Source organism: Hemicordylus capensis, chromosome 6 (assembly GCF_027244095.1).
Source record: "Hemicordylus capensis ecotype Gifberg chromosome 6, rHemCap1.1.pri, whole genome shotgun sequence".
NCBI classification, from domain to species: domain Eukaryota; kingdom Metazoa; phylum Chordata; class Lepidosauria; order Squamata; family Cordylidae; genus Hemicordylus; species Hemicordylus capensis.
The window spans coordinates 10,044,322-10,058,308 of record NC_069662.1 but is presented as its reverse complement, the minus strand read 5'-3'; the positions used below and the strand labels follow the sequence as shown (position 1 = coordinate 10,058,308).

The 13,987-nt window shown below is 46.4% G+C and overlaps 1 protein-coding gene across 1 annotated transcript; it reads left to right on the top strand.

Annotated features, from left to right (window-relative positions):
* The first annotated feature begins 635 nt into the window (after positions 1-635).
* LOC128329738 (vomeronasal type-2 receptor 26-like) lies at positions 636-13,987 on the top strand. Its single transcript, XM_053261351.1, has 6 exons — positions 636-901; positions 3,209-3,386; positions 4,974-5,828; positions 6,899-7,126; positions 11,283-11,409; positions 13,089-13,987. Exons 1-6 carry the CDS (start codon positions 636-638, stop codon positions 13,985-13,987), a joined length of 2,553 nt encoding a protein of 850 aa, XP_053117326.1.

Sequence of the window (13,987 nt, the reverse complement as noted above, 5' to 3'; positions counted from 1 at the left end):
ACACAGATGGACAAAAAGAAAGACACACCCACAGACAGCAAGGCAATCTCATAAAACTACTTCCAATGAGGAAAGTAGGCTAAAAATTATCAAATGACTTCTAACACTTCTCAAGACCTTTGTGTAGTACAAATTGCCATGCCTTAAACTAATTTCTACTGCACACACAAACCTATGCAAATAAAGGTTACGGATTGTCCCTTCCTGTGTTAACCTTTCTTCCCCCAGTACCATTTTCTTCCAGTCAGTAATTACAAGCTTGTGTACTATAGTTGTAAAAAGGTAGTCCCTTGCTGTCCACTATGGAGAATCAGAGATTTCTCCTGAGATATGAAAAACCTTTGTGCAGTGTTGAACAAATAACCTCTCCCTTGTGCTTATCAAATTAAGTATGATTGCATTGTTAGATCCACTGCTTCCCCAAGTCCCTATGGCATTCCAGTAGCCACAAGCAAAACAAAGACTGAAGCATGCTATTGATATCCTCTGTGCTATTCAGAGCAGAAGCTAGAGCTCGACAAAGTCTGTCTGATCTCTTGTACTTTGCTGTGTACAGACATCATTTCAAACCAGCTGAGTGAGTGGCAATTGGAGTTATTTTCTTGGCCATTCAGCTCAGAGACAACCGAACTACCATGTGGGAGGAGGTGAACTGGGGTCTGGATGAAAAATGTTCATGCAAGATGTTGGTATTTGTGGGAGTCGCATTAGTGCTGCTGCCTGAGGTGATGGGCAAGGTTCCTATTGGTAAATGCACCATGAGCAACCCTCTTCCTAATCTTCACAAGTATTACCAGCCAGGAGATCCCATCATTGCTGGCATCATGTCTCAGATCTACATTGCTTCCAAAATGATAACATTCATGAGTCAGCCTTCTCAGGAACTGATTGAGGATTTCTAGTACGGAGTTCTTTTTCTTCATATCATCATCATCTCTATCCAGATGATCTTCTCAGGCAAGCTTGTCCTAGCGACTAGATGCACTCCAGTGCAGTCCACAACTGGATGTTGAACAGCATGCATTGGAACTTTCTCATGCTTTTTCAGAAAAACACTCTACCACTTCCTAGGCTTCATGTTATTATTGCCCTACATACAGACTTGTGCCTAGAGTATTGCTGCTGCACTAGTGCAAGGATGTTGCACAAAGGAACCTCTGCTCCAGATTAGCTTGTGCTTTAGCAGAAGATACAAGCAAGTCAAACAGTGTGTGGCTGAATTGTATATTTGCCTTGGAGAAGGTTTTCAACTGGACGTTGTGCAACACTGTAAAGCAGGTGTTCCCAACCTGTGAGACTCCAGATATTGTTGGACTACAGCTCCCATCACCCCCAACTACAACTGCTTGTGACTGGGGCTGATAGGAGTTCTAGTTCAGCAATATACAGGAGCTATTCCCACGATCAGGCAAAATCGAGCCTAGCCTGATTTTGCCTGATGTGGAGCGAGCGCTCCGCAAACCCGTTTTTCAAGATCATGAGTAGCTGTGGCATGGCTCTGCGCTGTGGCTACTCATGAGGAGACCCCCGGAGGGGAGGTGAAAAGCCGCCTCCCGACTCCAGGGGTCTCTCTAGCATGCCTAATCGGGCCCCGCGCCCCCCAGCCCCCACCGGCTCTGTCACGGAGCCGGCAATCATGTGGGTGGCCGATCCGGCCGCCCAGGGCTCCCTCCCTGATAGTCTGCGGGGAGAGTGGGCTTAGCCCGCTCTCCCCGCTCTGCTGCACAAACTGGGTCTCACTGATCCTGAGACCCAGCTCCTAGAGTACTACAGGTTGAGAATCCCTCCTGCTCAGCACAACTTTGCAAACATTTTTAGTGTGTGTGACTTTCCTCATTGTGCTAGCACAACACTACTCTGGAGGCCAGCTGCGATTGTTATTGCGGCAGTAAATATGCCTTACAGTCAGAAAGTGTATGTGAATCATTCTTGTGAAATCTCTTTCCTTCCTCCTGTGATGTGCATCAAGTAGCAAAGAAACTCCCAACAGTGCAACATTCCATAGCATGAGTAGTTTAGCTTGCTTATTTGATACTCTATAGGGCGCTTCACATGAGCAGTGTTATGTGCCAAAACAGGGTTTGCAAGGAGAGCGGGTTTGACCACTCTCCCTGCAGATGATCAGGGAACCCTTCCTGGGTGTCCGAATCAGCCGCCCAGATGATTACCAGCTCTGTCATGGAGCTGGTTGGGGAGGTGGGGTTCTGGGGCCTCCCAGCCCCCAGAAGTCCCCAAAGGCACCATGCAGGTGTGCAGTGCCTTTTGGGAAGCCTCCCGACACCTGAAGGCTTGTTGTAGCCTTCCAGTGGGGAGGCTACCCGTGAGTCGGTGTGGCGCGGGACTGCACCACAATTACACACAATTACACAATGGGAGAGGAGAGCACTGTAAGATATTCTCCTCAGGGGATGGAGCCGCTCTGGGAAGAGCAGAAGGTTCCAAGTTCCCTCCCTGGCAGCATCTCCAAGATAGGGCTGAGAGAGATTCCTGCCTGCAACCTTGGAGAAGCCGCTGCCAGTCTGTGCAAACAATACTGAGCTAGATAGACCAATGGCCTGACTCAGTATTTGGCAGCTTCCTATGTTCCTGTGTAACCATTTAACCTGCTTTTCGGGCACTCCAGCACCTGAAACCTGGGATAAGTGGCAGGCCACTTAAAAGGGCTCACCGCTGGGAACTGCACTGCTCCTGTTAGGTCTCATGACCAGCCAAAGCCAGGCAGAGCTCCCTTAGCCTGTCCGGTTTCGGCTGGTCATGAGAATAGCTTCTATAATTCGTATGTCTATAAGTTAAAGAAAGGCAAATAATCAAGCATATGCCTTGGAATTATGTTATGTTGGAATTAATTTGCTGCTTTACAGGAAAGAGATTTCAGCAGACTGATGCATGTATTCTTTCAGAAGGCAAAGTATATTTTTTCTAGAATACTATTACTACTACAGCAGTAGTAATAGTGACTGATATCCAGCCTAGTGTTACAATGTATGAAGCCAATAGTTAACATTACGAAAAATAACAAAATTGAAACTGGTTTGGAACACTGTCATTGTCTTCTATAAGTGAACTGTGACACAGCATCTATCTCTCATTGCAGTTTTCTGACTAACAATTACCAGCACATTCTGGCCTTGGTATATGCGGTAAAAGAGATCAATCAAAATCCATGGATCTTGCCCAATGTCACACTGGGAGTCCACATCTCTGATAGTCATTATATTGCAGGCTGGACTTACCATGCCTCATTGGAGCTTCTTTCCACATGGGGAAAATTCATACCTAACTACAAGTGTGATGTCCAAAACAATCCAGTAGTAGTCGTAGGGGGACCCAATTCTGATGTTTGTGGCTATATGGCCACCATCCTGTGCATGTACAAGATTCCACAGGTAAGGAAAAGTGCATGGTGTTTGGGAGTTTAACAAACCATTCACACTTTCCTTGCTTTTAGATGCGGTTTTGTGTCATTGAGATGGAAGATATTTGGGTTAAAATCAAGAAGCACACATTGGATGCAATTTTAAAACCAGTCCCCGGCCATGAGAAAGAATCCCCATGGTTCGCTTTAGCTTGTGAAACAGAATAACTTGTTGGTGCTCCTTTAGTACTGTGCACAGCCACTAATGTGAAAATGGGAAGTATCTCCGCATATCCTGTTTCAGGGAGAGTTTATACATTCAGAAAAACTGAGTAACAATGGAGCTTTCTGTCCTAGAATGTACAGCTTCAGAAATCAGTTGGAAGGTTTCATGTTTTCATTTGTTTTCATAGGGGGATAAAAAGTCTTCCTTGAACATAAGACTTTAGCATGTCAAAGTGGAGGATCCAACCTAACTTTCTGAGATACTGAGACGATTCTCACAATTGCCCCAAAGCAGGCTAAGGGATCCTAGCTCGCTTTTGGACGATCATGTTCTGCAACAGGAGCCACACAGCTCTCAGCAGCTAACCCTCATAAATACCCCTCCTCTAAGATGAGGATAACAGAGCGAGCGCTCCGTTAACCTCATCTTTTTGCTCATGTGTTGCCACAGTGCATGGTGACACACGAGTAGAATCCCAACCGGGAGGCTAGCTCGGGGGTCTCTCCAGCATGCCCCATGTGCTCACACGGGGCATCCTGGAACTTCCGGGGGCCTCACGGCCCCCAATCCCAGCAGCCCCCACTGGCTCCATGAACATGAGAAGAGTCTCGCTGTTTTTAACATACACGGAAAGCTGAGCAGCATTCTGATTAAAACTGTCCTTGTTTTAGGACATTTGCAAGTGCAACTTTTTTTTTTTTCCTGATCCCCTCTTCCCTCTCCTGCCCCTGAAATCCCCGCAGAATATGTCCCTGAGAGCTGAGAATAGGGATGTGCATGAACTGGTTCAGCACATCAATAGGGATCTGACAAACCAGTTCAGTGGGGCACATCCAGACAAGTTCGGTGGGGCGGCAAGCATTATCTTTAAGAATGAGGACAACAGGTCCTCACCTGTTCCTTTGGATCCCACTACACTTCCTGCCACAGTGTCAGGGCCCCCAACATCCCATACATGTCACCAGCATTGCCTTTAGCAGCACACATGCAGCTCTGGTGCCATGCACAGTGCGGTGGGGCAGTGGAGGAGCAGGTGAGGACCTGATGTCCTCGCTTTTAAAGGTAACACTCACTGCTCCATCCTCCATGGGCAGGACCAGTTTGTTCACTTCCCAAACTGGGGAACCGTTTCCAAACTGGGAGGTTCTGTTTAAATGATGCACACTGTCTGATCCAGCATAGCTCTTCTGAATCATCCTGATACATAAATATTCACTGAAAACACAAACTGAAATCTGACTCAGATGTCAGTTGATGTTCAGGGAGAAGCACCATAATTTGGCACATATATCCCAGCACATGAGCGCTCTCTCTCTCTCCCTCTCCCTCTCCCTCTCCCTCTCCCTCTCCCTCTGGAGAGATATCTTCCCCTCTCTTCTTCTTTTTACTTAGCTCATATATGGCACTGCTCCAGTAACTGATAGCAAAAGCCAAGCTGCTTTCCTCCATGGCTTGTTCCCGAATGAGACCCATCAAAATGCAGGGATACTCCAGCTGCTTCTGCATTTCAGATGGACATGGATTGGGGTGATTTTTATAAATGATGACCGTGGAGAAAGTTTTGTACAGCAGATACTTCCTATGTTTTCTCAGAAAGGTGTCTGCTTTGCCTTCATGCAACCATTTCCAAGAATAAGCTTTACCAGTGAGATGGCTGACATAGCAGAGGAGGGGATTAAAACATACACATCTGCTATGCAAAGCACTGCCAATGCAGTAATTGTTCATGGAGAAATTCAGACCATGCTCACATTGAGACTTCTGCACAGGATTACAACTTATTTCTATACGGAAATAGTGAGTAAAGTCTGGTTTATGACAGCCCAGACAGATTTCACATCCCTTGTCACTCAACGAGGTACAGGCATAGACGTCCTTAATGGCATGATATCCTTTGCAATTCACTCAAACAAGGTCTTGGGATTCCAGAAATTTCTTCAAGACAGAAATTTGACCTCTGAAAAAGAAGATGGCTTTATCAAGGATTTCTGGCAACAGGCATTTCTCTGTTCGTTCCCCCATTCCAAGGCAGATGATAAAACGGGGGAAATCTGCACTGGAGAGGAGAAGTTGGAGACTCTTCCTGAGACTGTTTTTGAAATGAGCATGACTGGCCACAGTTACAGCATCTACAATGCTGTCTATGCTGTGGGGCATGCCTTGCATGCCATGGATTCATCTAGACCCAAGCAAAGACGAATGATGCATGGAGAGAGATGGATGCTTCTGGATCAACAGTCTTGGCAGGTAATGTCTGGGATCCACAGGCATTCCCAATATCTGCCAGTCCAAAGAAAGGTTTTTAGTATCATGAGTAGTCATGGCACGGCTTCGCGCCATGTCTACTCATGAGTAGACCCCCAGAGGGGAGGTAAAAAGCTGCCTCCCATCTCCAAGGGTCTTCCCAGTATGCCCTGCTCACTTGCGCAGGGCATACTGGGGCTTGCGGGGGTGTTCAGCCCCCGCTCCCCCCAGCCCCAGCCAGATCCGTCATGGAGCCAGCAATTAGGGCTCCCTCTCCGCTCAAGAACAGAGAGAGTGGGCTTAGCCCGCTCTCCCCGCTTACCGCCCCCAAACGGGACTCATGAATTGTGAGACCCGGATCAGCGTCTTCTTCATTACAAGCCCCACCACCCATTGAGGTCATCTGAGGAGGTCCGTCTCCAGTTACTGCCAACTGGTTTGGTGGCTACACCAAGAAAGACCTTCTTGGTCACTGCCCCGAGATTGTGGAATGCTCTCCCTGCTGTGATAAGATCCTCCCCATCTCTGGCAATTTTCAAAAAACACCTGAAAACCCATCTTTTCGCCCAAGCTTTCTCAGCTTTCTAATATTTTTGGGTTTTAATTTCTGGTTATTTTTAAATTGTTACATTGTTTTTAAGTTTTTGTATATGTTTTTAACTGGTTTTATGTTATTGTAAACCTCCCAGAGATGAAAGTTTGGGGTGATATACAAATTTGATAGACAAATAAATAAATAAAATTAAGATAGACACCAGCAACAGCCACTGGAGGGAGAGATGCTGTGCGATGGATGGAGAGGGCCAGTTGCTCTCCCATTGATAAATAAAGAGAATCACCACTTTAAAAGGTGTCTCTTTGCTCAGTTAGAAGAGGGGGAAGCTATACCCACTGCACCCAGTAAAAGCTGCACCCACTGAAATTCCCACTTCTGTACAGGAGAACTGTCCTTTCTTCTACATGGCAGCCCTGGCTTCCACAGATCTAAATGTAAAAGATTATGACCTTGTCCTCTGTTTGTATCATTTAGTACATGCTTGTGAATTTTATTTTAAAAAACCTTTTAAATTTAGATCCACCACTTTCTGAGGACTGTATCGTTTAACAACAGTGCCGGAGAAAAGGTTTCTTTTGACCAGCATGGTAAATTGCTATCTGGATTTGACATTATCAACTGGGTCATGTTCCCAAATCAGTCCTTTCTTAGAGTTAAAGTTGGAAAAATAAAACCAGAGGCTCCCTCGGATGAAGCCCTCACCATTTATGATGATATTATTGTTTGGCCTAGCAGATTTAATCAGGTAAGGACTCTGTACCATTATGGGTGCTTCCAGTCATTTCCTCAGAACTGAAAAGAGGACTTACTGTTCAAATACTGAAATCTCTCTCTCTCTCTCTCTCTCTCTCTCTCTTAACTGAGACTCAGTAAGGCCATGATTTCCAACCTCACATTTTCAACATTTTTTAAAGTGGTTTATTATGCATTTCCTTTGCCTCTATCAAGATTCTAAATCTATTTTCAGAGGGCCAGCAATTAAGATGAGCCAACAGGGATGGGTCTGGCCTTATTAAGAAAACTGATTTCTTAACTGTTATATACAACTCCAATAAAGAAAACAACACCAGGTGCTATAGGGTTCTAGCAATAACAATCAAACCAAAGAACCCTAACAAACCCCAAACCCAACACAACTCAATATATACACTATAATGTGAGCATTTAATAATATCAAAACAAAATTACTGTGAAAATTCTTATGAGGAACATAGGAAGCTTCTATATATTGAGTCAGACCATTGGTCTATCTAGCTCAATATTGTCTTCACAGATAGGCAGCGGCTTCTCCAAGGTTGCAGGCAGGAGTCTCTCTCAGCCCTATCTTGGAGAAGCCAGAGAGGGAACTTGAAACCTTCTGCTCTTTCTCCATCCCTTGAGTGATGGAGAGCATCTTGCAGTGCTCACACTTCTAGTCTCCCATTCATATGCAGCCAGGCAGGGGCGTAACGATAGGGGGGGCAGGGGGGCACGTGCCCCAGGCGCCACTTGGCAGGGGGGTGCCAAAAAGTGCCCCCACCAATCCCCTGCCTTTGCCAAAAAAAATTTTTTTGATTCGCATTTGATTTTTTTTTTTTTAGTCCACAAAGACGCAGCACTCCCCGCCCCGCCGCCCTGCCACCAGTCACGAATGCGTTGGGAGGAGGGAATGCCGCGCATGCGTGTCTGGTGTCTGGCCTGGGAGGAGAGCTCACCGCCTGGCGCCTGCACGTGCGTGCACTTTGTCTTCTCTTTAATCAAGTTCTAAAACTGTGTGTGCTGCTTTCTGATAAAGTGCACCACGTGGCCACTCTGGGCAGTGAGCCGGGAGCCGCTGCTGCTACCGGAGGCGGTGGGAACCGGGTCTTTTTCCAGAGCCCTCGTGGCGGCTCGTCTTGGGAGGATTCGGTCGCCCCATCAGCAGTGGTGGTGCAAGTCCAGCAGCAGCAGCAGCAGCGGTGCCATCAGCAGGGCAAAGTGAGTCAAATACGATCGCAAAGAGCTGCGGAAAAGGCTGGTGCTGGAGGAGTGGATCGTGGAGCAGCTCGGGCAGCTCTACGGCTGTGAGGTAGTAGCCGCGCGGTAGCCACTGGCCGACTTCAGAGGGGTGGGGAGAGAGTTGGCTTCTTCCGGGCAGCAGCAGGCTCCCTCCGCCCGGTCCGATTGTACAGTCTGGCCCTTGCCCGAAATACAAGAGAACCCGCCCGCCCGTCGAGGCACACACCACACCCCTCACACAGCACAGTTATCCAGCGAGCGCTGAGCAAATGCAAAACACTCGCAGTTCAGATTTCTGTCTCGCTATTTTAGGCGTCTTCTAGACTCGAGCATAGGCTGAGCTCCTAGCAACCCCAGCTCGCGCTTTCTTTTAATTGTTTTCGGGGGTTTGTCTTGTTCTTCGTAAAATGTACTTGCAGAAGAGAGGTAATTCAAACAGTTTTACTGCAGGCAGCAGACCCCCTAAAGGAGGTATTTGCATTCAAGTTTTCAGAGGAACCTTGCCCTCTGCAGTCTTATTTTTTAATTTTGAATATGAAGCGACAGAGTGAAGTTGTTCAGCAGCAGCGAGGGAAAACACTCTGGAGACTCTCAGAGCAGAGGCACGCTCCTTTAGACCAGCTGATATCCATTTCCTTCATGGGCGGGAGGAGGGGGAGTGTGGCTAAATCGTGTCCTCAATCCTCGGTCTGCATAGACCGAATTCTTTAAATAGTGCTCGTCGCTTTAAATTGCTCTTTAAGAATATGAAGAGCTCCTTGGTTGACAACTGTGTGTGTGCGAGAGAGAGGGAGAGAGAGACACACACAGACAGAGAAGCCACCTCCAAATGACATTCCCAGTGCTCGGTTTCCCCATTCTTTGCCCTGTTCTCTATTCCCCCACCCCCACCCTTTATTTTCAAAGAAAGGGGGGGGTATCTGTGTATAGGATTTCTACCTAGCCCTGTAAAAACCCTTTAAAAGGCAAGTTGGCACTCCTTAAGATCTTTGCATGTTTTGTGATATAGGGTGGCGGGGGGGGCATTTTTCAGTGTTCATACATGCAGTTTCTTCTCTGTATCATGTGATGCATATTACACTATGGTTCTGCCCACCGCAGCTTAGCTGAAATTGTTCGGCTGCCTACAGAGAAGCTCTGACTTTATGTGAGGGTGATGAATGTTTCATTTGCTGTTTCTTCCTAGGTTCAAAATCTTTACCTTTTGATGCCACATACTGTTGACAATTATAGACATTGCCTGAGCTGATTTATCTGGCTGTAATCTCTCTGTGTGATCACAAATCACAGGTTTAGGTTGCAAATAGACTTAATGGGTTTTTAAAATGTGTGGTGAACCTTGGGTTAAGTGGAGTCTCCCTGTTCTGATAATGCTGTGTACAACTGGAAGAATATAGTAACCTTGGTGTGTTTCTGTTAAGTTTGTCCAGAAACTGGTCTTATGTTACTGGATGCCTCTACAAGGAGGTAGGTTTGGCTGGGAGTGATTGGCTACATGCATTGATTTATCTGGTTGATTGGTACATGCATTATGACTGGTACATATGATTGGTATGTACATATGTACATGCATTATGATTGGTACATATGATTGGTACATGCATTAAATCCTGATCTTGTCCGTAGCCAATTGACTGCCTGAAGAAAATCGCTTCATTATAGAAAATCGCTTCATTATAGAGGGTTTCAATTTCTTGCCCAGAATATCCATCTGGGACTGTGTAAATAAAATATCGGCGACTCAACCGGTGGTAGAAAAATGAGAGTAAAATAGGCAATTTGCTGATATCCTTTGCCTTTCTTTCTTTCTTTCTCCATACTCTTTTTAAAATCTCTACTTCACTTTCCCTCGAGCTCCTACTCCTTCCTTCCTGGGGGTATTTATTTATGTGTATTTATTTCAAGCAAGTCAGATGTATGCTGGGGGGGGCAATTTCAGTGCTTGCCCTGGGCGCCGTTTTCCCTAGTTACGCCTCTGCAGCCAGGGCAGACCCTGCTTAGCTAAGGGGACAAATCATGCTTGCTACTACAAGACCGGCTCTCCACATGAGCTGGAATAAGTCAAATAGAGACCCATATGAATATGTCCTTCCCCATTAAGGTTTCCAATGAAATTCTTCAAATGAAACTTCAAAAGAGAAAAACTTCACCATATGCCAAGTCACAACCCACTAAATAAAATAAAACCCAGTTCTCAGATAAAACAGTGTAGTGTGAGATGCAATCATAAAAACTGTTCCTGGGAATGCATATGTAAAATACCACATTTCACATCTTGACTCCACCAGTTATCAAATCTAATTATCAGATAGAATGAGTGTGCTCCCAAGCTGGAGTGCCAAATAGGGTCACATAAGAATCTTCATATTTAAAATGTCAGACGCTTTTCAACAATAAGTCTTCCTCACTGGCATACATCAATTATCTGTAGCCAATACTGTTTTCCATAATATCCTCATATCCTCATCTACTCGCCAGTGAATCCAACTCTTTTTAGCTTCCAGATGAACTACTGCCACTGAATGAAACTCACTCCAAACCAAGGGTTCATCCCCAGGTTTGGGGGCCAAATTGGAACTGTTGCAATTCCAATAATTCAGACGTAATGCTGGGAGAACTGGAGGTGAGTTCCTCCAGTTTCCTGTTATGTCTTAAAGTGGCCTTACTCTCGCCCAAACTGGAGTTAAGGGAGGAAGGTGCTTCTGCTGCTAGAATGCAATTGGCATGCATGACTTTGCTTCATGGTCAGAGGAAGCCTGCATAGCCAACCCCGCCCCCTTTGTAGTCTTGCAGACTGCAGATAGTGACCATTTGGGAGTGCAACAGAGCACTGGAGACAACCTGCCGGTCCATTGAACCTTCAGTTAAATGTTACATCTTAAGGTGCTTGCTATCTTAAAATATTCTCCCCATTTATTTTATAGGTGCAGCCCCTTTCTATATGTAATGAAAATTGCCATTTGGGTCATCATAAGATAAAGAAAGAAGGGAAGCCATTTTGCTGCTATGATTGCCTTCCATGTCCAGAAGGGAAGATTGCAAACCATAAGGGTCAGAGAAGTAATGCATACTATTTATTCATGATATTACTCATTGTCTACCTTTGGCACAGTGGGATTTATGAACACTCATTTGCTAATGTATAATTCAGTGTGGTGGTGGTGGTAGAAGTGGCATAGGTAGAGGTGGTGGTGGCGGCTCATAAGGGAATGATAAAATAAGTGATAGGAACATAGGAACCTGGAAAGCTACCATTGGTCTATCTAGCTCAGTATTGTCTACACAGACTGGCAGTGGCTTCTCCAGGCTTGCAGGTAGGAATCTCTCTCAGCCCTATCTTGGAGATGCTGCCAGGGAGGGAACTTGAAACCTTCTGCTCTCCCAGAGCAACTCCATCCCCTAAGGGGAAAATCTTACAGTGCTCACACTTTGAGTCTCCCATTCATATGCAACCAGGGCAGACCCTGCTTAGCTGGGGGGACAAGTCATGCTTGCTACCACAAGACCAGTTCTCCTCCATGTGCAAGTATAAAAAATTACACTAGAAAATTAACTAGAAAAAAAGGAAAGATTATATTGGTGGGGCTGAAATTCCCTTGCAGTGCTGGATTTCTCCTGGATCATTCTGTCTTCTAAATGTAATTACGAGAGAAGACTGCAGGCTTGTTTTTCGCATTTTGAAGCAGCAGCCTCAATACAAGTCTTTGACATTGAGGCACTTCACACGATTGGTGTGAAGTGCCGTTAGAGTTAGTGCAGGGAGAGCAGGCTAAGCCGGATCGGCCACCAACACAATTGCTGGCTCCATCATGGAGCTGGCAGGGGTGGTGGGGATCAGGAGCCGGCTGGCCTCTTCAAATTCCAGGATGACCCACGCAAGCACAGGGGGCATTCTGGAGAGATCCCTGGGGCTGGGAGGCTTGTTTTAGCCTCCCGGTGGGGTTCTCCTCATGTGTTGCCGTGGTGCAGAGCCGTGCTGCAGCAGCTTACAATCAACCAGATGGGGTTAGCAGAGTGCTCGCTCTGCTGACCTCGGACCGGGTCTCATGATCTGTGAGACCCAGTTTGGGGCGGTGAGTGGGAAGAGTGAGCTAAGCCCACTCTCCTCACTCACAAGCAGGGAGGGAGCCCTGGGTGGCCGGATCATACCACACGATTGCTGGCTCCGAGCCGGAGCCGGCGGGGGCTGGGGAGTGTGGGGGCCGCGTGGCCCCCGGAAGCCCCAGTATGCCCTGCACAAGTGTGCAAGGCTACTGGGGAGACCCCCAGAGCTGGGAGGTGGCTTTTCACCTCCCCTCCAGGGGTCTACGCATTAGTAGGCATGACACAAAGCCACGCCGTGGCTACTCACGATTTTAAAAACCAGGTTTGCAGAGCGCTGGCAAACCTGGTTTGGGGGCAGGGGTTCTTGAGCGGGTTACCTGCTACAGAACCACCGGGCTCGCAGCCGAGCCGGGTGGTTCTGACAATCGTGGAAAATCGGGCTAGGCTTTCCAAGCCCAATTTCCCCCAATCGTGGGAATAGCTCCCTCATTTAAAGGGAGGGGTACTTTTGGTCGTTTGCTGCTGGGAGCTGCGTGGTTCCCGTGGCAGCAAACAACCAAGAGAAATCAGGCTAGGCTCCTTTAGCCCAATTTCTCCTGCTCATGAGAATAGCTTCATTGTCTTCACTGTTGTAGTGTACTTTACATAAGGCTGATGTATCCACTTCTGGGTTGTTGTTTTTCCAGATATGGATGAATGTAGTCAATGTCCAGAAGATCAATATGCAAACAAGGACCAGGATTTTTGCATTCCAAAATATATAAGTTTCTTGTCTTATGAAGAACCTTTGGGTACCAGTTTGGCCATTTTTGCTCTTTCCTTCTCTTTCATCACAATTTTGGTTCTTGGGATCTTCATTAAGCACCAGGAGACTCCCATTGTCAAAGCCAACAACCGGAACCTCACTTACACTCTCCTCATCTCCCTTCTGCTCTCTTTCCTTTGTGCATTGCTATTCATTGGTCAACCTGAGAAGGTGACCTGCCTCCTTCAACAAACTACATTTGCCATCATCTTCACAGTGGCAGTTTCTTCTGTGTTGGCCAAAACCATCATTGTGGTTCTAGCTTTCATGGCCACTAAGCCAGGTTCCAGAATGAGGAAGTGGCTGGGGAAAAAATTAGCCAGCTCTATTGTTCTTTCCAGCTCTTTTATACAAGCTGCTCTCTGTACTGTCTGGCTAGCAACTTCTCCCCCATTCCTGCATCTTGACATGCAGTCAATGACTGAAGATATTGTACTAGAATGTAATGAAGGTTCAACTATCATGTTTTACTGTGTCCTTGGCTTTCTATATTTTCTGGCCATTATCAGTTTTACTGTTGCCTTCTTAGCCAGGAAACTACCTGATGTTTTTAATGAAGCCAAGTTCATCACCTTCAGCATGTTGGTCTTTTGCAGTGTTTGGGTGTCCTTTGTTCCAACATACTTGAGCACCAAGGGGAAATACATGGTGGCTGTGGAGGTCTTCTCCATCTTGGCTTCCAGTGCTAGCGTACTGGTTTTTATTTTTTTCCCCAAATGCTTCATCATTGTCCTAAGGCCCGATATTAACAAAAGGGACCAGCTCATAATTAAAACATAA